This window comes from Tamandua tetradactyla, chromosome 3 (genome assembly GCF_023851605.1).
Source record: "Tamandua tetradactyla isolate mTamTet1 chromosome 3, mTamTet1.pri, whole genome shotgun sequence".
In the NCBI taxonomy this organism is placed as follows: Eukaryota; Metazoa; Chordata; class Mammalia; order Pilosa; family Myrmecophagidae; genus Tamandua; species Tamandua tetradactyla.
The window spans coordinates 48,364,598-48,391,598 of NC_135329.1; the positions used below are offsets into that span (position 1 = coordinate 48,364,598).

The following is a 27,001-nucleotide window of genomic DNA, read 5'->3' on the forward strand; positions in this document are numbered from 1 at the left end:
AGTTTTCTTTCACGTCATTATTTTTTCCAGGTACAATTTCCTGGATAAAATGTTCAGATCTAAATTGTATCAGAGATGATTCTTCCATCAATTTTTAGTTAGTGATCAAAGTTTCCCTTTGTAATTTTAGCCATTGCTGGTTTAATTTTGTGATGGTTATTTCTACCAGTAATATTCTTTATAAAATAGTTAGAAGACTATTTTCTTTTACTCATATTTTTATCTTTTTCACTAGTTTATGAAAAAAAATAAGAAATTCCCTTACAACAGGGTTATATAAAGGTTGCTCTATTTTCAGAATTTCTCACCAGCCTCAAATCTCTTTCAAGTTCTATACCTTTTAATTTCCCTGGGATGACTCTTTCCTTCAAATGTCCACCTCATGTTCTTGTTGCTTCCTGATTGGATTCTTGGTGTTCCATTATGGAATTCACCATTTATAGGATGCTCTGCTCTAAACTACTTACTGTAATGCTGTGTCCCTTATCCAGTGGTCACCACTATTGCAATTTGGGATAAACAGCCTATCTATGGGAAGTGCTGGTTGATTCTGCTATCTGGGTGCCCTAAATGCATATCATTGAACTGGCTTCAAACAGGCTGTAGCTGTGCTAGTTTAATGCCCTGCTGGGCTCTTAAATACATAGAATGGACAAAAGGTCCTTGAGATCAACATCAGGGGCCAGAATGCCATGCTTCCTACCAGAGGACATAATTCCAGACTGCCATAGATTTCCTGCATTAGAATCTCCAGGGGAATGAGATCTGGGCCCTTTGAAAAAGCTGCCAAGTTATATTAGTGCATATGATACTGAGCAATAGAAGCACTGCTCTAAAACTATCCTGAAAGCCTAAGCCTTGCTCAATTTTGAGAAGACTATCACATATAATCAGATGAATATTTATCTCTAACTCCTCTTAGGTTATAAACACATGATCCTTGGCCAGTATGCAATGGATTCTTCTCATCTATTTTGATATCGTTCTCATCCTGGCATGGCATCAATCATTTAGCTCATAACAGTGGCTCTAGAGGGTTCCCACAGAGTCTTGTTCCAGCTTTTTTTGTTTTATCTTATCTAACAGCTGCAAAAATGATCATATTTATAGTTAGGTTTTGCCTTTGACCTCTTTCAACTCCATTTTTATATTTAGGCCTTTCTGGCTTTGAGTTTATGTGAGTTCTGGTAACCTCCAATGAGCTTCCTCAGTTCTTCCAGTACATTCTCTGGACTATTCCCTCTTCTCCTCTCTTGTCATCTCTGGCAGGGATGGATTTTTTCTTTTAATGCCTTTAAACCATTTTTATCAATGTCTTAGATTAGGCCTTCCTTCCTTTTTGTGAGAAGGACCCACTTTTTTAACTTCTTAAAATTGGAGATCATTCTGTTCAGAAGTTACAACTCTGCAAATGACAAAGACCCAAGTCAAACCAACTCAAGCAAGAGTCCACTTACTGGCTCAAGTAATTTCAAAAGTCCAATAGTTAGAATGGATCCATAGTCTTAAATTATGTCATTGGTGTTCCATCTCTCTCTTCATATGTTGGACAAACTCATTTCAAGAGGTAAAAGATGGCCAGCAGGAGTCAATGATGCAAACCTTACCTGCTCTACATCTCCAGTGGAAAGAAGCATCTTCTCTTATAGCTCTGTTAAATATGCCTTAGACAGGTCCATGATTATCTAGTCCAGTTCAATGCTACTTAAACCACATGAAAAAAGGAAGAAAAGGGTCAATTACAGATACTTTCACACTGTATGTGCACAAAGAGTGCTGGCAAAAAAGCTCGAGCATGTGATGGAACTTCAGCTATTCTTTTTTCCCATTTATTGGATTAGCAAGCAGGAGTGTTGAGTGATGGGGAAAATTATTATGGTAAATTTGTATGTTTTACTTGCTAATTTCAAGTAGTTCACTCAAATCTGGAAATTTTTTTCCGGAAATAGGCAGGTACCAGAAATCGAACCCGGGCCTGTGGCAGGGCAGTAGAGAATTCTGCCACTGAGCCACTGTTGCACTACCCAAATCTGGAAATATTTTAAAAGTCAAATTCTGTTTGAGCACTTGGGAAAATTCATTCTTCCTCTTGCTATAAAATATCAGTTTGAATGAGTCTGACAGCAACCCCTCCACATAATGTTGGCAAAGCTGGAGCCTAGCTTTAGGATGGGGAGGAAGGGACATCAACACACTCTGACTCTCCAAACAAGGGCAAGCTGGAGCCCAATTACACCAAAGTTACATTCCTGATCTTCTCAGGACTGGACAAAACGTGTGGATGAATTGCTGGGGCCAGGCGAGACTCAGCAGATTCCTGACGGGGTTGCTGGCTGCCATGTTGTTCCAAAACACTGAGTTCATAGAATGTTGGAGGAAGAGAAGAAATCTATGTAATCCTTGATTCATCTGGACTGTATACAAAGCTTTCATTTCCACTTTTTTTCTCTGTCTCAGAAGTTCCATTGTTTGTTTTCACATCTGCAGATTTTCTTATTTCACTTTGATAACTAGACTCTCTCTCCTGGATACACAACAGCAGCAGAATATTATAATCAGAGCAAATACCAGGATCAAGAGCAATGTAAATGATAGTGCAAGAAGAACTATTGCCCAGGTAGGCAATGAATTGCCTGGTTTATCGATACTATCTAAGGGAGGCTGAATCACAGTAAGGTTTATAGTTACAGTCTTGTGAAAATGCAGACCCTTTAAGTTAACCATGCAAGTCAGAGTCCCATTGCCTTGGGGCATGAGAGAGAGGATGCTCATGCATTTCGAAGGTCCTTATGATTGGAGACCCAGGAATAGTTGGAATTGCTTACTGGAATGCCAACCTTCCAGGCCAGGTTGGAGTGGGCTCCAGCCCAGCGCTTGACAAGTAATATCATAAGGTGCATCCTCAGGGACTAGAAGACCACCCCTGGGGATGCTCAAGTTTCCCACAACTTGGACTGAGAGGAAGGCAGATGCATCGCGGCCACTGTTCTGGAGGCTGCCCTTGACCATCGTGGATTCTCATCTCAAAGATGTAGCTGCCGCCCACCTTGTAACTAGAGGAGGTGAAGAGGTTGTCAGTGATGATGGGCTCCTTGGGGGTGACCCTGAGGACCAGTGTGCCATCAGAACCTACATGATGAGCCACCAGCCCTGGGAGACGGTGCGGTTGAAGCCAGCCTCTGAGACCTCCAGGACTGCTGCGTTCTTGGGAACTTCCATGATTTGGTAGCAGGATTCGGAAGCTGCCAGGCAGACTAGAATGACCGCCAGCCCAGAATGCTTTCCCAGCTGTCTTCCATCTCGGCAGGTCTTTGTGCCCTCAAGCAGGCAAATCTCTTCTGAGTTTCAGCAGACACACTCTGTTTCCAAAAGGCTGCCTGGCTAGCGTCCCCTTTTCATGCAGAGGCATAAACTGTCCGGCCCCTGGAGAATTCCATCCCTCTCCGCAGATACCAGGAAGTTCCTCCAGGAACAAACTTCAGCTGTTCTCATGGGCTGGTGCTGTAGAGGGGCGGTATGGTGGTGACATCTGGCTCAAAGATCTAACAAGTATGGTTTATCTTCTCCAAGCCTAGCCCTGCCTTTATACATCCTCCCTGGAAACTAGAGAGAAATCTTTCTAAATGCATATTTTATTCTGTCACTTTTCTTTTTAAAACCCTTTTATAACTCTTCTCTGACCAAAGGATAAAATCCAAATTCTTTCTAGAGTATTCAAAACCTTCCATAATCCCATTTCAACCTTTCTGCTTCCCTGACACATACTCCAGCCACCTTATGGTTCCTTATATAAACTTTTTTTTTCTTTTTTCCCCACATACTATTGTTACTGCAAACATGGCACATTCCATAGAAGGGCCCGTCTGACCCAGCGCTGCAAGGGAGAAACATGTCTCTCAGTGTGAAGGTGATTGATTGCAAGTGCAGTTTGCAAGGAACTGGAGGAATCTTCCCCAGACCAGCTCAAAGTGAGGATGTGGGTTATGTCTTTATAGGTAAAGGAAAGGGGTAGGGGTCAAAACTAAGTAATGTCCACATGATGCATTCTTGTCAGGCCAGCAATGATGTTGGATCTCTGTGAGGAAGGCACGGGCAAATGTCTCATCCTGTATTGTCTCAAGCACATCTTCTTGTTCCAGCTTCAGTGAGTAGCTTTAGATATTGATGTGTAAGCTCTTACATGCAGGAACTTCATGATGCTTGTCTTAGCTGATCCTCAGGAATGCCAAACTTGTCTTTTGAAGAGGAAGTCACTGATTCATTGAGCCACAGGGCGTTCTTGATGCTATTCTGTTATCTTATTTCTGTAAACAAAACTGAGAAGGTCTGGTTAATGTTATGAGAACTAAGTATAAAGAGTAAATTTCTAAGCTCAGCTAGGGCAAGCACATTTTCCAGCTATCATTGCAGCTCTGATTGTAATGCCTTTCCCTCCAAACTATTGAGCAAATATTTATTCATTTCTCAAGAATCTTCCTAATCACAACCTCCTCTGTAAAGGTTTATTTGAATTTCCCAAATGGAGTTGGGTGCTTTCTCCTCAGTGCCACCACTGTACATAGTTGCTTTATTGTTCCACTTATTTCACTATTTTGCCTCCATTATAATCTACTCCCTCTTCTTCTTTCTCTCTACCCTCCATATTTCCCCCCCGCTCTGTTTAAAATACAACAAATTACGTTTAAATTAAAATAAGAGATTTTGGACAGGAAAAAGAAAAATATGTGTACATAAAAGATCAGATTATTTAAATGAAATACATGCCATGAGATCCTGTGCATTTGGCATTTGGTGGGGGGTGATCTCCAAAGGTGACTTTGAATTCTCTCTCCAGTATGAGAAGGAAAATCAGTAATGTCTGTGATTTTCAAGGTTTTTTTTTTTTTTAAAGCAGTAGAAGCCAGACATAGTAAGAAACAGATAAAACTGGAGCAACTATTGTTGAAGCAGGTCAAGGAGATCTTGGGGTCATCTGTGGATCTTTCCCTGCCCACCAAGCCTCCTCAAACTCAGGGCTTTACAGGGGTGCAATTTGGAAACCTCCAGGTAATTGAATTTTTTTTTTTTAATTTTTATTGAGAAAAATCTTCGCACACATACTTTCTATGCATGGTGTACAATCAGTGGCTCACAATATCATCACATAGTTGTGCATTCATCACCATAATCATTTTTTAGAATATTTGCCTTACTCCAGAAAAAAGAAATAAAAAAGATAAAAGAAAAAACTTGTACATACCATACCCCTTACCCCTCTCACTGATCACAAGTATTTCCATCTACCCAATTTATTTTACCCTTTCCTCTTCTATTATTTATTTATTTTTATCCATATTTTTTATCATCTACCCATACCCTGGATATAAGGAGCATCAGATGCAAGGTTCTCACAATCACACAGTCATGCTGTAAACATTATATCTTCATACAATCATCTTCAAGAATCTAGGCTACTGGAACACAGCTTAACAGTTTCAGGTACTTCTCTCTAGCCACTCCAATATGCTATAAACTAAAAAGGGATAGCTATATAATGCGTAAGAATAACCTCCAGGATAACCTCTAGACTCTGTTTGGAATCTCTGTCACAAATTTTATTTTTTCTCATTTCTCTCTTCCCCCTTTTGTTCAAGAAGGCATTCTCAGTCTCTTGATGTCAGGTTCTGGCTTATTCCAGACTTTCTGTCCCATGTTGCCAGGGAGATTTCACCCCTGGGAGTCATGTCCCACATAGGAAGGGAGGGCAGTGAGTTCACATGCTGAGTCGGCTTAGAGAGAGGCCACATTTGAGTTCAGGTTATGGGATTTGCAGATTCCATTAGAGAAAAACCAATCAGGTGGTTAAGGCACACAAGTTCTTCCTGGCATTGAGGCCAGAGAACCCTTCTCCTTGGGCGTTGGGAAGTGGACACTTCAGGGCACTGTGCCCTTTAGTGGCACACCCACCACGGTCCACAGTGAGCACTGTGGGCTGGCGGCATATCATCCCCATTTCTTCATGTACTTGATTCCTTGCAAGACTAGGAAACTTTGGGGGCAGAGGTCACCTCATTTTCTTCTTGGTGTCTCTAATGCCCAACATAGGACCTGGCACATGGAAGGTCTTTGATCAATTTAAAAAAAAAAAATCTTTGGAACTTATTATCTTTGAAGACCTTTGAAATCTGTGGGTGATTTGTCTCCTGGTTGAAGGCCCCAGACCTGCACAGATGTGCTACCCTTTCCATGTGGCTTTGGAGAATAAGACCATGGACCGAGACTTCAGGCAGGCCAAGATCGGCTTCATTCTCTACTTGTCTCACTGAGCAGAAGGCTTGGCTACACCAGCACTTCTCAAACTGTATTGCATACAGAATCACCTGGGGATCTTGTTAAAAAGCAGATTCTGATTTGGGGTGGGGGCTGCCTTTTGCACAATCAGCTCCCAGGGGATGCTGCTGGTTTTGGGCCACACTTCGGGTAGCACCCTATACTCAGGTGCTTTTCATGCCTCAGCTTCAGCAAAATACAAGCTGTGTCCACATGGATCCTGGCCTGCAAGGTGGGAGGTGCCTTAATTGGCTGATTCGCCCTTTGTGTGGGGTCTCCAGTTGGCAAGCTGAGCAGCGCCCCCCAGCCCCCCCGCTGTGCTGGTAGAACTCAAGCAGCTGCAGGAGAAAGTGCATGCATGGTGATGGATTGCTATTTCTGAAAGAACAATAGACAAACACATGGATTGGTAGGAACTTCCTCCTGTCCTTTGTCCTTTATTGAAATACGAAACATTCCCCTATTTCTAGCCTACACTGCTGTGTGAAAAATCGTACAGAGAAATGCCTTTGCTGGCATGGCTTGCTAAAAAGTGTGTCATCTCAGCTCTCTAGGCTCACAGTCTCCAGCACATACCGTTAAGACAAGAGGAGAAAAGCCACCCTGGGTCCCTACATCATAGAAGGCTGGGGACTCTCCTGACATGAGAAGGGGGAGGGTTACTGTAACTTCAGTGATGGGATTTCTGCGCTTGATAATGTGCACATTATCCCTCATTAAAAATTGCTGAGGAAGCCGAATTCCAAGTGCCTCTTTTTGCCCCATCTTCACTTTAAAGGACTGTATGATATCTTCATTAAAATTAATAAGAATTACATTCCTGCTGTGAGTTGCTCAGGCTCCTTGTGCGTGTCTAGAGGACAAATGTAAGGCTTTCACCACTTCTCATTAGTGTAATGGAATGTGAGGCCGGGGATATTAGATTAGCTCACAGCGCTCTGCGGTGACTTGACCAAAAGCTCTTCAAAACTTAAAGGGACAGGATATAATTGTTCCTAGCACATTTTACAATCATCTCGTAAAAATAGGAAAGGAGAGATGTGTTTGCTTTCTGCAAAACACCTTTTGCCATTTGGAGGAGAAAGGAGACCTTCTTGAAAGTAGGAAGAAAGATAATCGAAGTCTTGTTCTAATCCTCACCCCTTTGAGAACCCCTGGGTTTATAACCATGGTATTTTTCTGCCCAAAGGGTAGCTTCCAAGAAGTGCCTGCAAGTCAAAACGAGTCTACCGTATAAATGACCTTGGATTGCTTTCTATTAGAATATATTGACAGTCAGGCTATTTGAATGATTCTCATCTTTTTCGTCTTTCCTGACACACTGGTTTTTACAAAAGATTTAATATTCCTGTTAGAAACAAGAGCTCACAACAGGTCTCAGCGTGTGTGTGTAGCTTTTATGTTAGAGGGGAAGTGTGCAATTTTAGAAGACTCCTGGGTCCTTTTGGCAGTCTGGGTTCAAACCTAGTTCTACAGTTACCAGCTTTATAACCCTGCGTTGTGTGAGGATAAAGAATGTATTTATAGTATATATGTTGCATGTATGCATGTGTGTATTTATTTATATTTGTATGCATGTGTGTGTGTATGTATATATGTATATATATGTGCATTGCCTAACACCAAGCAGGGCGCATAGTAGGTGCTTGGTAAGTGGTAGCTGCTGTCATTTTACCCGATCAGCAGAAGGACTGGGATGGGGTGGGAGCTGTAGGTAGGGATGTTTTGGCTCTCTTCAGCTGATGGAATCTCCATTCAGCTACCCTAGGCCAAGATGGCCACAGGACCTGGCCTCCTCCTAAAGGGCTTTCTTGTGGAAGCCATCAGGGCATGGAACTTGAGTAGGTCTTCTCACTTCTTGTGGGGGCTCCCGAGTGGGTTCAGTGGAGGAAATTGTGCATTTAGGTGGAAGTGGAGACCAGGAAGTGAAGGAGAGATGGGAGGGGCAGGGCCCTCAGCAGCCGTCGCAGCTCCCCACTGACGGTGTGACTCAGTCATGGCCCAGCAGAGGCAAGGGGCCTCCATTGGTTTCTCTTCTTGGAGTGGCTGCATTGCCTCTGCTTTCACTGGTTTCCCAGCTACTATGTCCTGTGCTCCAGGAGAGGGCGCTGTTTATCTTCCCACGAGGACTGATCGGTTAAGCCCACATTGCGCCTTCAGGCTCTTGGCTTGGAAACACGGTCTTTCAGTTGTTCCTGAATTTGTGGAGAATTGCTTTGGTGGTGATACTATTCGAACACCAGTAAGGAGGCACAGACAGAGGTTCCAGTAGGCCAGACAGGCTTCCACTCCACAGCTGAGGTGCCGGGTTTGGAGACCTGGACTTAAAGTCAAAAGACCTATGGTTGAATAAAATTCACATTATTAAGTGTCAAGCCCTATGTTATATGCTCTTTACATTCAGTATATTGTTTAATCCTCACGATAACATTATAAATGAAATATTATGCCATTTTACAGATAGGGAAACTGAGGCTTAAAAACATTATAACTTGCCCAAAGCTATGTGGGTGGCAAAATAAGGATTTGGGCGTAGGTCTGTCTGGTTGCTGTGGCTGCTCTTAAGCATTAGCTACTACAGTTTTTCACTAGCTAGTTGTATGATTGTGCTGGGTCGCTTCACCTGTCTGAACTCGCATTTCTCTTCTGGAGTAGCGGGGCGGTGATGATGATAACGCTGTGAGGTTGAAATCAATAAATACACAGGAAAGTGCTTTTCTGGCCCAAGGTAGGTCTGAAAGTATTCTAATTTACTTCCAGAAAACAGAAACTCTGACAGGACTGCTCTGTCATTCCAAGTACCTATTCCATTAACTCAGTTGTTTGCACCTGCTGCCTGCAAGGAACGACTTGTGGTGGGATTTCAAAGTGGGCTGCCCTGCGGAGTCCAGACCAGTGCTTCTCTAGGTGTGACGCACATACAAATCATCTGGGAACGTACTGAAACGAAGATTCTGGCTCCGTACCTCTGGGCTGGGACCTGAGATTCTGCATTGGCTGTGAGTGCCTCGGTGATGTCCCCTACTGTTGCTCCCTGGCCCACACTTGAAGTAGCAAAGTGCTAGAAGATTCTTTCTGGCTCTGATTGTTTCTGCCACTGATGATGAGAATGATAGCAGCTGATACATGCCACCTCCTATGTGCCAGCCACATTATGAATGGTTTTCAGGTTATAACAACCCAATGAGATGGGCAATATTATCACCCCCATTTTATCGATAAGGAAACTGAGGCACAGAGGCCACACATTTGAATGACAGAGGAAGCTTGAACTTGGGCCCCAGTGCCCATTCTCTTAGCCACTGTGCTCTACTGCTCCTCGTTTGGGGTAGGACGGAGAGTGTCTTTGGCACGGAGTCTTAGAGAAAGCCATTCCCCTGCAGTTAAAAAAGGAGGATTCTATGCAGCTATGTGATGATATTGTGAATTGCTGAGTGTATGTGTTGGGAATGTTTGTGTTTGTTTCTTGTAATTTTTTTTAATTAATAAAAAATTTTTTAAAAAAGGAGGATTCTATGGGAGGAGCTTTATTCACAGTATCTTATCTCATGTAATCCTCATAACACCTCTCTGCTGTAGGTTTTATTGCAGGGCACCATCTTTAGAAATGAGAAAATCGAGGCACAGAGAGATTAGGCAAGTTGCCCAAGGTCACTCAGCTCTTCTAAGGCAGAGCAGAGATTCATACCTAGGTCTGTCTTACTCCAGGGCTTTGGCCTGCTCCAGATAACCTCTTAGCTAGCTGCTCCAATCTTCTTTCTTACAGCCGCGTAATATTCCATTATATGTATATACCACAGCTTGTTTAGCCACTCCTCTGTTGATGGACATTTGGGCTGTTTCCATCTCTTGGCAATTGTCAACAGTGCTGCTGTAAACATTGGTGTGCAAATGTCCGTTTGTGTCCTTGCCCTCATGTCTTCTGAATAGATACCTAGCAATGGTATTGCTGGATCATATGGCAATTCTATACTTGGCTTCCTGAGGAACCGCCAAGCTGGTTTCCATAGAGATTCCTCCAATCCTCATACATTCCAGACCTCGGTGATTCTTCGGGTATGGTTCTCGGTCCAGCAGCAACCGCATCACCTGGGAATTTTTAGAAATGCTCCACCTCAGGCCTACAGAATCAGAACCTCTGGGTTTTCTTTTTCTTTTAATTAAAAATTTTTTTTAAACATAAGCACAAACATTCTTACCATATGCTCATTCCATTCTACATATATAATCAGCAATTCACAGTATCATCACATAGTTGTATATTCATCATCATGGTCATTTCTTAGAACATTTGTATGTATTCAGAAAAAGAAATAAAAAGAAAACAGAAAAAAATTCATACATACCATACCTCTGGGGGTGTTTTAACAGAATCCAGGGAATTCTGGTGTGTGCTTAAACTTGAGACCTGCTGTCCTGGATTAACCCAGCTGGCAGTATTGTTTTTTCTGCTGGGCAGTGGAACTCATTGTCTCTCTTCATTATGTCCTATTTGGTTAATTGCTGTATTTTCCTGTATTTATACCTGGTTTATTAGAGCCCCCCAGAGCAGGGACTGGGTTCATCACATCTCCAAGAGGCAGAAACAGCATAGGATCTGGCTGGGCGACTGTAGCTCCAAATGATAGATTGAAGGGCAGAGACAGGTACAAGTGTCAGCAACTGCCTTGAATTACATTAACATTTAGCTGTGGAATTTTAGAGATGGGCCAAAAGCCAAATGCTCTCGAATCATTTTCAGGCTATAACTTATTTACAATAGCAGGATGTGTGCTAGACTCTCACTGAATCCTTCAGCTGATGAAATGAATCATTAATTAATTGTTCTGTTAAGGTGGGAAATTCAATGTGGGGAGATGGGAAGCAGCACACCAATTATATTCATGATCGCAGGTGTTTCTCCTCAAGTGAGTCTCCTCCAGAGTCTTGTTATCACTCTGTCTTCTTGTCTGCTTGGGGCCAGACCTTCTCCTCGTAGGAGCTGTCTGGTCTGGGGAACAGCAGAAGGGCAGAGGTCTTGTTTTGAATTCCTCCCGCAGGTGTCTGTGGCCTGCTGCTTCTCCATCCACCCCAGTCTTTGAACAAGCCCCAAATCTCTGTAGGGTTCTCAGGGGAAAATAAACTTCAAGGTTGGTAGAGGGCTCTGTAATTCTCTTTCCTTCTTTTTTTCCAGGAAGAATCTTCTTAACAAACAGTAGTCTCCTCATTCACCTGATGAGCTCACACTCAAATTCAATCATGTTGCATTGAAATAGCTTATCAGACTCCTCCATAATCTTTGTGCTTTTTAATGGGAAATCAAAATCCCTGGAGCAGAATTGTGATTTTCATTTTCGAGGCTCTGATTTTCATTTTTACAGCCCCCCCCCCTCAGGCAGGGAACTCAGCAAGGGTCAAATGTGTTGAGAACTTATCCAACTAGGTATGTCATTGGAGGGGTGGGAGGTGCTTGTTTCAGCCTCATGGTGTTGCTACAGAGACTGTGCAATGTAGTAGAAGGGCAAGGGCTTGGAGACAGGTGAACTGAGTCCCGGCTCTACGAGGAACAAGCTGTGTGAATCTGGGCAAATCATTAAGTCTCTCTGGACCTCTGTCTTCCCTTTAAAGGTATGGTTTGACTAGATGGTCTCTGAAACCTCTTCCTCCTCTGGGAACATGTTGATTTTATGAAAGTGCTGTATGGAGCACTTGTTTAATCTAACTCTGCTTGTCCAAACTGCACAAAGAGGGTGGGGAACGATTGCCACACAGAGAGTATCACAGCAGACCTCTGGTAGAGCATTCAAACAAGAGAAACCACTGCAAGATTTGTGGAGCTGTAAAATTAGGAAAAGCATCAAACACTGAGGTCATCCTCCCATCTCATTCAGGCTTCTGTCTACATTTTCCAGCACTAATGGTGAACACCAGAAAGCTAGGAAAGTGGAACACATTAGGGAATTAAGGGGTACAGGAGGTTAGTCTTTTGAAAAAAATGGGTAAAGGAAGAAGGTTGTCCCTCAGCTGGGGCAGACAGGTCTTTACACAGCACTGCTTAAGAGTATATGCATTTCAGGGAGCATTGATTTTTCTGTAGAACCCTCTTTGCCAAAGGCTGAGCAAAAATACCATAATTATGTTATAACTTCGGAACACATAAATGGATACAGAGGGTCCAAGCAAGGGAGGACACTGCTCACAGGCCATGCCTGGGACACTAGCTTTTGGTTGGGGGGCCACCCCTTTGGAGGAACAAGAAGAGAATGGAGTATCTCCGGAGGAAACAGCACCCAGGATGGGAAAGTGATGGAGGGTTTTTATCCTGGGGAAGGGACGATTTCAGGGAGAAAACAGTTTTTAAATATTTGGACTACTGTCTCATGCAAGGTTGATTAAACTAGCTCTGCATTTGTCTGACGTGCAAAACCAGCACTGCTGAGTGGAAATAGCAGAGTAGAAACTTTCAAGTCCCTTGAGGTCAATGAAGGAACACCCTTCTGCTAACTGGAGCTGTCTAAAGAGGAGCTGTGTGAGGAGGCAGAGTGCTCACTGGAGGTGAGTTCTCTGGGGGCCTCTGGCCACTGCCATTGAGAGAGAGTGTAGAGAGCTGGCTTTCGAGGCCTCTGTGATCCCTTCTGACTCTGAGAGTCTAATATCTGTTCGTCCTTCAGTAATCAAATAATGCCCCTTTAATCACATTCTCAGTAGAATTTAGCATTTCCCACCGTCAAAGTGAATTTTTGGCATATGTTACCAGAAGCCAATCCTTAGCAATTGCTTTGGTCTGCCAAAATGCAATATACCAGAAATGGGTTGGCTTTTAACAATGGGAATTTATAAGTTTACAAGCTTACAGTCCTAAGGCTGTGAAAATGTCCAAATCAAGGTATCATCAGGCGATGCTTTCTCTTCAAAGCCAGGCTGCTGGTGATCCTGGACTCCTCTGACACATGGCAAGGCACATGTGGTGTCTGCTGGTCTCTCCCTTCTCTACCAGGTTTTGTTGTTTTCAGCTTCTGGCTTCCATGGTTTTCTCTCTCAGTTTCTGTGGCTTTCTTTCTCAGCTTCTGTGTTTGTCTGAATTTCATTCTAAAAGACTCCAATAAAAGATTTAAGACCCATCCTGAATGAGGTGAGTCACATCTCAAGATCCTACTCACCAAAAGATCCTACTTACAATGTGTCCACACCTACAGGAATGAATTAACTTTAAGGACATAATTTAGCCTCCAACCCATCAAAGCAATTCTCTTCATACTATTTCTTTTTTCTGATGCAGAGTTACTAGTAGAATGAGTGTAATTTATCAGTTGGCTGATGAAAACTGTTTGTTCTTGTCTTTTTCCTTTCAGCACTCTGATGTTTTTTCTATTAGAAAAGTAACCAGGTTGAAATAGTGTGTCATGACTGGTAACAGAAAAGTATGTATTCCATCAAACCTGTTGAAAAGGGAATAGCGAATCAGGTGATTGTCCCACACATGTGGACTTCCCTATGCTACTGCAGAAAACATGTTGCACTGCAGTGATTCAGGACAATATCTGGCTGAGTAAAGGAGGGCAGTGCTGGCATGGGTTGACAAAAGACTAGAGGTGCTCAGATATGGACAGTTAACACATCTCTTCATTCATGGGGAGCACTATGCACTCACTGTCACTCTAAGATTTGTGAAAGAGTTGTCTTATACTCAGGGACTCTATTTGCTTACTTGCATTTATTTCTCAGCTTACTGCAACTGGCTTCTGTCCCTCTCACACCAGTGAGACCTCTTTATCCAGGGTCACTGGTGACTTCCTTGTTGCCAAATCCAAAGTTCCCACGTCTGTCCTTATTTTACTGCTTCTTTGCAGAATCTGACACCATTGACCCTAGTCCTTACTGAAACAATGCCTCATGCTCTCCCACTCTATCCTCCTTCCTTTCCCGCCACTCCTCACCAACTTACTTTGTGAGCTCTTCTTCATTAAACATTTTCCTCAGGGTTCCACCCAGGCCATCTGCTTTTCTTGCTTTCTCTGGGTGATGTCTTCCAGGACTGTGTTTTTAATTAGTATCAATACTCTGTTGATTCCCAAACCTAAGTCCCTATCCCAGATTTTTCTTCTGAGACTTAGGTTTACATTTCCAAATGTCTACTGGACACCTCTACTTGTAAGTCCTATAGGCATTTCAACTTCAGTAAGTCTAAAATGGAACGCATCATCTTTCTGCTACCTTCCTCCTCCTAGGTTTCCAGTCTCAGGGAATGGTGCACCACTCATCCTTCTGATGTCCAAGCCAGAGACCTGTGCATCATCTCCCCCTCATCCCTCACATCCAGTCATTCACAAGGTTTTGTCAGTTCTGCCTCCCAAGTATATCTCAAATGTGGACATTTCTTTCCACCCTTCTGCTGACCACCCTGTTGTAATCCATAGTCACCCTTTGGTTTTTTGCAAAAGCTTCTCAACTGGCAACACTGCCTCTATTTTATCCAATTCTTTCTATGGGTTTAACCAGAATTCTTTTTTAGACATGAATCTGATCTTGTCACTCTCCTATTTCAGACTCCTCAGTGTCTCTCAATTTCTTGGTTTATGCTTCTGTCACACCTTCTTTGATGCTTTCCTCCATCCCCCAAATTGGGTTAGGGGACTCTTGTCTGGGATTTCCCTCCATTATTAAAATACTTTTTACATGTGCTACAATTATCTGATTGTTTTCCTGATTCCCCAGGCAGCCTATATGTTCTATGAGAGCAAGGAGTGGGTTTGAGAGAGTCAGTGTTGTGTCCCCAGCACTGCATAGTGTGTGGCACAAATTCTCTGTTGAATGAATTACCTCCGTTGTGGCTGAGCCAAGTCTGGCTTTTTGTATATCGGGTTTTCCTCACTTCTCCTGGCACCACCCAGCTGCACATGATCCCCGGGCACTGTAGCACTGTGGAAGCCTTGGGTTGTGAATCAGCAGATCACAGTTCTTGTCCTGACTCTGCCATTGACCAGGTGTTTGATGTGGGTGTATTAGTTAGGGTTCTCTATAGAACAAATCAACAGGGAACACTCACAAATATAAAATTTATAAAAGTGTCTCACGTGACCGCAGGAACACAGAGTCCAAAATCTGCAGGGCAGGCTGTGAAGCCAACGACTCCAATGGAGGATCTGGATGAACTCCACAGGAGAGGCTTGCCAGCCGAAGCAGGAATGGGACCTGTCTCCTCTGAGTCCTCCTTAAAAGGCTTCCCATGATTAGATTTAGCATCACTAATTGCAGAAGACACTCCCCTTTGGCTGATTACAAATGGAATCAGCTGTGGATGCAGGTGACATGAACATGACCTAATCCTATGAAATGTCCTCATTACAACAGACAGGACAGCACTTGCCCAATCAGATAAACAGGTACCACAACTTGGCCAAGTTGACACATGTCCCTAACCATGACAGTGGGCAACCAATTTAGCCATTCAGAGCCCCCTTCTGTGCAATGAGTCACTTCTATAATAAAATTTTAAAAATGTGTGTGAATGTGCTTTGTAGATAAATACTTTTGTTTTATGCAAATATAAGCCATCTTCCTTGTGGGTATGTTTTTTCATTTTAGCCATTGCCCACTCCCCAAGCCTATATTCTGTCCTCTGATCGCGATCTATTATGACTTTAGGGAGCATCACATTATTTAATCAAACCAATTCAAATAAAACTAGGACTTCCTGGTAGGAAAATCCTTAGTTTCAAGAAGTAAGTTGGTGTGACAGTGGGACATAACGTGATCTGTATGCCATATAAAGTCCCTCCTACCTCCTTCTTTCTTGAAGATTTGCTTACACTGAATTTCATTTTGTTTCTGCAAAAATGTGGCTTAATAATGATTATAAAATTTTTGTATAAGCAAGTCTATGAAAAATTGTCAACTTAAATCTAAATAAATCAATTTTCTCTTTATATTTGCCGGACATTTGTTGGTTTGGTTTGTAATCTGTGATGATTGCCAGCAATAAGCAGGAACAGTTACCAATGGCTTAAGAACAATTTGTAGGAGAAAAAGTTAATATGGAGAAAATTCAGTCCATTGTCTTAATTTTTTCCTGAATGGATAAAACTGATTGGGCTATCAATCAATCTTGGTCCAGTGATTAGAGACAAGAGTTCTGTGGCGTCATGATGTGAGAATCATTCATTGTTCTATCTTGTTGCTATGAATGAGAGTGGAAGAGGTAGAGTTTTAGCTTGCTAATGCTGCTGGAATGCAATATGCCAGCTTTTATAAAGGAAATTTATTTAGCTACAAATTTATTAATTTGGAAAGGCACATGGTGATGTCTCCTGGGCTTTACTCCCAGCTTCTGGGTTCAAAGGACTTTCCCTGGGGCGTGTCCTTTCTGCTTCTCCAAACGATTGGGTCTGAGCTGGCTCTGAGTTCCTCTCTTCTGACCTCTCCTTTTAAGTCTCACTCATTGTGGAAGGCACTCCCCTTAACCGACAGGAGATGTCATCAGCTATGGATAACATTTACGTGCTGATTATTTAAGTCCACAGCAACAGAACACGGTACCATTACCTGGCCAAGCTGATACCTGAACCTAACTACTACAAGGAGAGAATAGGGGTGGTGATCCTTCAAACCCCACTTAACCTACCCAAGCCATGTAGTTAGGTATTGACAAGTCACATGTAACCAGGCATTTTGCTGTAGAACTAGTCTTAATTATGGGGTATGGGAGGAGCCATTCCTAAGATCTTACCTTCCTCTCCTTCTTTTTCTTTCCTCTCCTTTCTGCTTCATATTTTAAAGAGGCATAATCTACCAGAAAGGCTCCCTAGCTCTCCTTGGAGACTACACCTTCAAATGCCAACAGAAGAAGAGCTTAATGGCCAGGTCATCTGACACACACCACAATATGGGCACGCAATCCAGTGTATGAAAGTAACCCAGCAGTGCCTGTGTTTTACAGAATAATAGATTGCTTGATTACGTTTGGGAATAAGAGTAAGAGCCAGGAAGTACTGTCTTGTTGGGATGAAAGCAAGATCATCTTTTTTTCTCTACACAATCATAGAGGAAACAGACCTTGGTCAGGTTCAGGACTTAGGAATGTACCATTTAGCCTTCTCTGTTCTGTAATGAGTATGATTAGGAGAAATATATCCTTCTTTGGAAAATATGTCCACAAGTGAACCATGATGCCCCTTAGCTGTGGCAATCAAGTAAGTGACCCTGAAAGGATTAAGAACCATAATTTTGTTTTTAGTCTAACTTGTGTGTGTGTGCGCGCGCGCGATGTTATAAAAACAGGAATGTTGGATTACCCCATCAACCAAGTTTGATTTTATTGTTTTCTACAGGAGACATGGGAGACAAAGGACAGAAAGGCAGTGTGGGTCGCCATGGAAAAATCGGTCCCATTGGCTCTAAAGGTACCGGTCACGCCATTCTGCCTCGGTATCCCTCCCAGGCTCATAGTATCTGGATACCCTGAAAACAACTGTAGACCAAAATGACTTGCTTCATGTTCCTATGATATTTGTTTATTTTGTGTGCATTTTGCATGATGAATTCGGTCATGATGTTTACCTTTTGTGAATGATGATCAGAGTTTATTGTTTGCTTTGTGCTCACCAGGATGGGCCAGAGTGTGTCCAATTCTGGAGAATTACCAGTGGCTCCCAGGCCCAGAGATCAGGAGCTGTGATCTGGAGGTGCCGCTGGTGTGCTTGAGCAGGGTTTTTATTTTTCAGCTATAATTTCCTTAACAAGCTTAATAAAACAATTAGAGCCTTGTTTAAGTAACTGATGGACATCACGAATGCTCTGTCTATTAATCCTCAGCCTCCATTTCTTAGACCTATCTAGAGAATAGGATGATTTTCAGTGAGAGCAGGATAACAGTAAGAAATGTGAAAGCAGCAATTCTGGTAACCCTCTCTTGGTTTCAGATAACACCTGCAGTTTTCAAATTTTGTCCATCTGTGCTATTTCCTTTGACTAGCACAACCTTGCTGAGGTGGATGGATCAGGTCTTATTATTCTCATGAAGCGGAGACTGAAGTCCAGGGCAGTTAAGGAATTGTCCAAAATTGTGCAACCCTTATGCCCCTGTCATCATCATTCAATCAAAAAACATTTTCTGAGCACCTGGCTTGTTCCATGCCTCTGCTAGACTCAGATACAGTGAGGTGATGAGGAAGGCTCGCTGAGCTCTTAATGAATTATGCCATCTACATTTCCCCAGAAGTCTTTGTCATAGTTATTAACAATTAGGAAACAGAGACTGGAGAGTTTCAGTAATTGGCAGAAGGGCTTAAGAAACTAAAGCTGAGGATTGGAGGCAGAGATGGAATTTCACTCCAGGCTCTCTGCTTCAGATACCCAAGCTCTTTTTCCTTCAGTGATCTGCCTCCAATGGGGCTACACCAGGAGCTGGGAGGCCAAGGTCATGGGTTTGATCTGTGAATGGGTTTGGTTGGTCTGTTTTGTTCCATGGGCCACAGACTTCACTCCAGCTCTTGGTGTGTGACCTGGTGAGGCATATGACCACCAGTGTGGCTGCTTCAACTCGGCTGCATCTCGTCTCTTGCAAAATCAGCAAGAAGCACCTGCCCAACAGACACCCCGATTCATTAAAAACACACATGGATACGCACAACATAAAAATGGATATGCATACTTTTTATATATAGCATGTGCCCTGGATAAATTTCAATATCTAGCCAAGTGACAGCTTGCCAAGGAAAGCCTTATTTGGCTGAGCTTATTCCATTTGCTTCATCTCTGAGATTGCCACCCTGGGTCTTTGACAAGCTGAGCTTTCAGTCATTTTTCAAGATACTGATGTTGATAAAAGAACACAAAGAAATCAGTTGGATGGAGATCACCAAGCTCTTTTCTCTCTTTATGTAAATGGAATATGAACCCACAGAGGTGCAAGTAGCGACCCTATTCACTGCCCCATGTCCGCTGAGAAATTTGGGTTCTCTCAGAGAGAAGAAAGTTAATGCTTTAGGAATATTCATGATGACTTTAACATGAATATTCATTATTTAATTTTAGAGTAGCTAGAAAACTTTGTTGGCATCATTTTGCTCAACCCCTTTATTTTTATAGGTTGAGATAAAAATGAAAGACATAGTGGTCAAGTGGCTGGTCTGCAATCCAGGTCTCCCATTTCTTAGACCCTTCCATTTTACTGTGTTGCTTCTTGGAGAGGGGTCCAGAAACGACTATTATCTCAACATAGGATTTTGTTCATTCCATGATCAAAATCTTCCTGGATTTGACCATCTCTAAGCTCCATTCTGGTTCTAATATTATGTGTTTAAGTTTTCCCACTAAAATGAGGGACCTGAAGAGAATGGCATCAGGATTAGTTACTGCTTGCCACATGGATTTAAGGATTCATGACAGGATAACTCCAAAGTTTATTATGAAACATATTAGATTTTCCAGAATTGACTTAAAGAATAAGCATCTAATAATTTCTAAAATCCCATGATCTGTATTTATTCCACATTACGTACACGGAGCCTGACCAAGTAATTATTGATAGAACACAACTCCCTATAGTTCAAAGCAAAAAGAGGGCCTGGGAGAAATCCCAGGGCATTATACATCAAAGAAATAACATTTTAAACATTGACATTTTTGAACTATTGCTACATGACCACTGCTTGGTGAGTCTGTTAAGGCTTTTTTTTTTCTCTTTCAGGTGAAAAAGGAGATTCTGGTGACATAGGACCCCCTGGTCCTAATGGAGAACCAGGTATGGTATAAAAGATACAAGGATTTTTAAAAAATGATTTAAAAATTGCACTTATAAAAAAAGCATAAATCATTAAATGAAACAGCAATAGGCTGGAAAGCAAGGAATGAATATAACTGAAATATACTCTCTTAAGTAATTATACCCTCTTGCAGAATATTTTAATATTTGATATTCTCTTGATCTTCTTCTATCTGAATGCCCTTATTAGGATTATAGTCTGCTCAACCATGACATCTTATCACATCTGTACATAATTAGTCTCAGATATATCTGTCTTAAAATGTTTTTTGCCTCAGCTCTTAATATCTCTTGGGTTCTACAGTGGTATCTCACCTCTTCCCCTTACCAGCAAGCTTTTAGGAGAAGTACACTGTGCTTTTCTGGACTGCACTTCCCTGCATCTGGATTCTCCCCACTACTCCTTTACTAAAACTCTTTCCTCTAAAAGGTCACTGGGGACCTCTTAGTTGAGCTCAAAGAGAATGAGTTAGCTCAGGCTTGCTTCCAACTCAGTTTTGCTACAGCAGTTTCCCCACGTAGCATCCCTTCTCAGATGCTGATGGGACCCAGGGTGTGGTTGGTGCTCCTGCCTCCTCTCTGCCTGATCTTTTTATCTCCTTTACTTTCTCTTTTCTTCTTTGCAAAGTTCTACCTGCAGTCCTTGCTTCTTTTTCCATTTGGTAGCGATCTCTTCCCCTCTGCTGGCTTCAGCCGTCCCCTCCATGCTGCGGGGACCTGGGAGGCCCTCGCTAGTGCCCCTCCCTTTGTGAGGCACCTGGTGCATGTCTCTAATGGGCACCTCCATCTGGAGCCCCTGCTGGTGCTCATCTGTCTCCCAGGACCAACTCCCACCATGTTCCATAGTCCCTATATTGTCTCCTTCATCTTCCCATGGATAAAAGTGAAATCCCATGCACTGCTGACGCTTCTTTTTCCTTCCCCAACCACATGGTCAAGTAAATTCCATTGCTAGCCCACCATGTTCTCTTTCAAATCTGTCCTTTTATTCCCTATTCCCCTCCCCACCATCCTAATTACTTCTTAGTGGGATTAGTGGAATAACATCCAACTGGTCTACATTTTCAAGCCCTCCAATCCCATGGATCCATCTCTAACCATATATATATATATACATATATATATATATATATATATATATATATATTTTTTTTTTTTTAACATGGCAGGCACTGGGAATCGAACCTGGGTCTCCAGCAAGGCAGCTGAGAACTCTGCCTGCTGAGCCATGGTGGCCCACCCTCTAATCATATTATCTCTCAATAGTTAATGACCACTTCTCAAGTGCTAAGTATTTTCTCAGTTAGAGGTTCGCAATTCTGATTGTATAATACAACCACTTGGAGAGGCCTTTAAAAATGCCAATGTCCACATTAATTAAGCTAGGATATTTGAGGGTAGGCATGGGCTTGGATATTGTTTAAAGAACTTCCCAAGTGATTCTAATTACAACCAGGATTGAGAGCCGCGAATCTAAGTGCTTTATAGGTATTAACGCAATTTAATTCTTTCCATAACCCTATGAAAGAAGTACTGTTATTATCTCGGTGTACAGTTGAGAAAACCAGGAGGTAAGTAATATGAACAAGTTGAATGGCAGAGCCAGGATTTGAACCCAGGTAATTTGGCTCCAGAGTCCATGTGCTTAAACATAATATGCTAAACAATGGAGAGATGGCTCTGATTTCATGTCACCAACCTGTCAAATACTGCTCAAGAATTCACCATTTTCATTCTACTGTAAAACAAGACGTGAACTCCACTTTCATACATCTTAGACTCTTGCCTGGAAGGAACTCCTGTCCATTCCCAGTCTCCTCTTGCCCAGGTCTTCGTCCAGGCTATTTGCCCTTCCAGGAATCCCTCTCCTCCTGCCCCCAATTATGCCTAGTCATAGTCTCATCTAACATTTAAAGCCTAGGGAGGTGCCACCCCTTCCATGCTGTCTTCCAGTACTCACTGTGTACAGTGGTAACTTCACCCTCTCTGTGTTCCCACGGCACTTTGGTTTTCCCTCACTTTTGGCCCTTATCCCATTTTATCTCATATTGGTGTCCTGTGCACCTTGTGATAATGAGCTCAAGCGAAGCTCCTTCCCGTTACTCACCTTCAAATCCTCAGCACCCAGCACTCAGGGAATGCTACTATATATCTGAATTAATTGGGATAAAGAATGGCTGACTTCTTAACGAGGAAAGGTATTTTCCAAGAAAAACTTTAAGTCAAGATGACAGTAGTGGAATCCGACTTTTCCTACAGGAACACGAATAATTGTGTGTGTTCAGTTTGTGTTCAGTGTGTGGCAGGGAACAATGCGGGTGTAGATGGCTGATGGGTTTAAATGTTCCTCATTCTAGATTAGGCTCAGAGGTGTTTATGTGTGGTGTGTGTGCATGCACATGTAAATATATACTCAGATAGCAGCCACACGGCATTCTTGTCATGCATACGTAGTTAGGTGTATTTATGTTTTTACTGTACTCTGTAATTATCCATTGCAGTTTCGCTGCATTTATGGAAGGCAGTGTGGACATGGAAAGATTGTATTTTTTTGAACTCAGATTCCATTTCGAGGACTTGTTTGTGGCATACAACTCTAAATCTCAGTTTCCTTATCTAAAAATGGAGGACAATGATGCTTATTTACAAAGTTGCTGGACAGGGAACAAATAAGATAATGGATATGCAAGTTTTTTACACTTTAAAATGTCACTCAAAAGAGTTGTCTTTTAAAACAATTAATAGGACTATGAGCTCCTTTTGGGCAAAGGTTGTGTCTTGCTGTGTATCTCTTGCTTATGGCACATGTCTGGTATAAAATAGATGCCGAAATAATGCTTTGAACAAATGAATGATACCTTTAATAGTGTGGTCATGTCCATTACCTCACTTGAGTTTCATATATGAGTTAAATGTTTCAAATGTCACTAAATGAGTTAATACAAATGAGGTGCTTAGATAGTGCCCGGAACATATTAATTACTTAAAACTGTACACTTTTATTATTATTTTAACAATGCTTCATTTATGCAGCTATATTAATGCCACCTTCATTTTACCAGCGAACAAACTGGGAGAATAACTGACAAGAGCTTTAGCCTTGTCAGTGATTCAGTCAGGACCAGCACCCATGCATTTTTTTCCCCCTGGATCTGTGCTGTTTGCCACTCATCATTTTAGCTATGTAACTCTGTTTTCTAGTAGAAAAACAGTAGCATAATCCAAGAAAGGCTAGATAGATAAATATTAGAAATTATATTTCAAAAGTAACTGAAGTATACTGAATCTTTTACGAAGAGATGATGAATTCCAATGCCGCTAAATTTTCAGATGCCCTTTGCAAATGCGAATTTGCTAAATGTTGACCATGGAAGAAGAGACTGAAGAGATACTAGATTTAGGTGGAAGACAGTGTTTTAGTAACTAGAATATACTGTCAGTCAGCCCCCATCCTTCCTTCCACCTCCAATTAGTAAGCTTACCAGTTAGAACACGGGAAGAAAATCCATCAAACCCACCGTTGCTCTCAGTGGGTAGGTAGTGGCTGCCTTTTCCACTAAGCTGGATTGATGTGTCTGTGGGAAACTTCCTGACTTCCACTTGCTAAAATCAATATTTCTTTCCCTTTCATACCTAGTGTATCTAAGTTGGATCTCACTCTTTTTAATAGTACTATTCAAAAAGTAGTCTTTGAAAAAGATTTGACCACTGGAAAACAAGGGAGAGAAGAGAGGTATTCGATTTATGAATAAAATTGCCTCGTTTAAAAAGCTTCATGTGTCACAGAGATGAGGAGGAGTGTGACATGAGAATTGTTATTGCTCATGTGACTTAAAAAATATATATATTTTTATAACAAGTCTCTTTCAGTGAACAGTGCAGTGGAAATCATTCATTCAGTCTGAGCACCTTGGGCCCACCTCCAGGCACTCAACAAATCAGAGTGAATTATGCAAAGTCTAATGATGACTTTACTCTTGATGGAGGTGAAGGGCGTGGATGGAGAGAGAACTTCTCTCACATGAGCCCAAATTGATGGGTGAGGGGACGTGTCAGGTCTATATGTGTCTATAAGCTTAAAAGGACAACGAGGAAATTATCCCATCTTTTTCATTTGGAGGGATTTCTCCAAAATTCCTTTATGTACCTCAGAACTCAGTGAATTTGATGATAAAATTATCTGAGAATATCTATCTTAGATAAAACTTTCATTAAAAAATTAAAAAACCCCAACAAACCCAACAGACAAAAAGTTTCAAATGTCCAAGTGTGAAGAAGAAAAGTTGCGTGTGAGAAGTGAGGGATATATGCTGAACTCTAAGTAATAGGGGATTGCTGGTATTTTAGGAGATGGCATCAAAATTCTGAAGGATTGAAACGATAGGCTAAAAAATTAGCAAGATGAACTTCAACAAAAAAAAGGAAAAGTCATCAAGAAAAAAGGAAAAGTCGTGCATTTTTAGGTCCACAATGATAATAATGGAGGATGGAGTGATCTAGGTAAACAAAGGCTCCAGTTCCTGTGAAAAAGATAGAAGCCAAAGAAATGCCTTGATGGAATCCTCCCAAATGTGAGTAAGTCTGAATGATGGTTTAAGAAGACTCACAATAGAGCTCTTCACAGGGGAATTAGGATCATTGCAAAAGGACCAGGAAAAACCATATAACCTGAGGAATGATGGACAAAACTATCATTAATTCAATTCAGTTTATCCATCAGCTAACAAGGATTTGCCGAGTGCCTACATGTTCTGGATACCATGCCTTGGTGCTGAGGCAAATTTTTTCTTGGGGCTTCTAGCTTAGCTAGGCATTGACAAATTATTATATTTGGAGCTAGACTCAGCTATATTGCCTGGGTTCAAATCTTGGCTCCTCCAATCACTGACCCTGTGATGTTGGCCAAGGCACCCAATATCTGTGTAAAATAAGATAATAATGGTAAGCGATTACAGGTTCGTGTGAGAATTAAATGAGTTGATATAAATAAAACATTTAGAATGATTCTAGACTCGGTAGAAAGGCCCAAGAAATACTAATACTGATGATTGTTTAAGTGGAAGAGGTGTTTTTTTCCAGTGTGCTCTGCATCCTATGCCATCCTGCCTATGGGGAAACTTGTATCAGTCCCTCTTACATTAGGATAGATATCATGGTTATCTTTAACCTCTCCCCTTCTATCAGTTCCTTCCCATCATCATGTAACTATACTTGCACTTTTCCTATATTAAAATAAAGAGAAACCAATATAAAAAATCCCCATAGAGACTGTCCCTTGACTCTCAGTCCTGTATAGCTGTTCTCACTGATGTTCTCCACATCCAGATGTCATGAGAGCTCTGTACTTTCATTTCCTCTCCTCCCACTGGCTTCTGACCCACCATCTCATGGAAGCTGCTCTTGCTGAGAAGTTCCGGGGAGCCCTGTTTTGTCAAATCCACCGGACATTCTTCAGACATCTTCCTACTGGACCTTCAGCAGCACTTCTGACTGTGGTCCACGCCCTCCCCTCCCTGAGATTTGTTCCCTCCTTGTCTTCCACGACTTCACATATCCTGGTGTCCCCACCGCCATCCTATGGTCATTCTTTTGCAATCTCATTTCTTGGGTCCTCCTCACCCTTCCCCATTACCTGTTGGTGTTCCTCAGTGCACTGCCCAATCTCCCCCACTGAGTCTTCTCATCCAACTCCCATGTACAGACCAACAATGCCCAATTCTATTCTCCTAGCCCAGACTACTCATCTGAGCACCAGACTGTCAATTTCAGTTCTCCACTTGGATGTCTCATAGGTACGTTCATTTCAGCTCAGCATGTTCCTCTCCCCAAAGCCCAGCTCAATAAATGGTACTACCTTCCATTGAGGTACTCGAACCAAATACCTTCAACTCTTTCTTTCAGTTCTATCCAATATTCAACAAGCACTGAGTCCTGTTGCTTCTACCCCCAACGTTGTTCTCAAATGTTTTGATTGTTCATCTCCACTGCCACTACCCTAATCCAAGACATCATTACTACTCTCAATTGCTATAATACACCCTCCACTGGTCTCTCCACTCTTTCTCTTGGTCCCTGCACCTCCGTTTAATTTTTCGTATGCCACGAGAGTGAAATTTTAAAAACATATGTCTGATCATGTTGCTTCCCTGTTAAAACCACTTTATACTACTCTGGAGGTCCCTCTTATGCAAGCTTTAGTTAGACATTGCTACCTATCATAACTTGCCAAACCCCAACCAAAACCATTCCCGTCAATCCTAAAGAATACCTAGGGTGTTATATAAGATTCTACAAAGGTTCCATGCACTAGGATTACTTTCCAGAAACCCACAACCTCCAGATGGGTCCCTGGACTGGATAAGTCCTGAAATGCAGAGGGGTCAGCCTCTCCAGAAGATCAGCTAGTTCCACCCCTCCCCCCATCCCATATTACCTACAGCCCCTTGCAACATGAAAAAGCTACACTGGGCATAGCCCAAGTACCCCTAATGAATGGGAGAAAGATCAAAGTTGATGCTGGAGTTATACAGAGAAGGTAGGGTTTAACAAATGAGTATGAGTGCTGAATCATTATATTGATATTTCTTTTAGTCTCCAGTATCTTAGAGAGGCTGGAAGTAAAAACCTAAAATTGTGGAATTGTAACCCATACCAAGCTTTGAAATCTGTTCTACAGCTAATTGTTGTGATGTGCTTGAAATTTATTGCTTTATATATATATGTTATTTTTCACAAAAAGAGAGCAGTCAATTGTGATGATAAATGTACAGCTATATGATGATTTTGTGAACCACTGATTGTATACTTTGGGTGATTACATGGTATGTGAATATATAATATATATCAATTAAAAAAAACAACAACAAAAAACATTTTTATGGCTTTTCTTTGCCCTTAGAATAAAGTCCAAAATCATTATCATGGTCTCAAAAGGTTGTGTGAGCTGTTTGT

The 27,001-nt window shown here is 41.9% G+C and overlaps 1 protein-coding gene and 1 pseudogene across 4 annotated transcripts in view; one reads left to right on the forward strand and one right to left on the reverse strand.

Moving 5' to 3' along the window:
- COLEC11 (collectin subfamily member 11) overlaps positions 1-27,001 on the forward strand; it is an 88,411-nt gene that overhangs the window by 60,075 nt on the left and 1,335 nt on the right. For all 4 annotated transcript variants that reach the window (XM_077153105.1, XM_077153103.1, XM_077153108.1 and 1 more), the window contains 2 exons: positions 17,616-17,687; positions 19,976-20,029. In XM_077153105.1, coding sequence (XP_077009220.1) covers positions 17,616-17,687; positions 19,976-20,029 — 126 coding nt within the window. The remainder of the gene's footprint in view (positions 1-17,615; positions 17,688-19,975; positions 20,030-27,001) is intronic.
- Positions 2,231-10,395, reverse strand: LOC143676720 (immunoglobulin superfamily member 5 pseudogene; annotated as a pseudogene).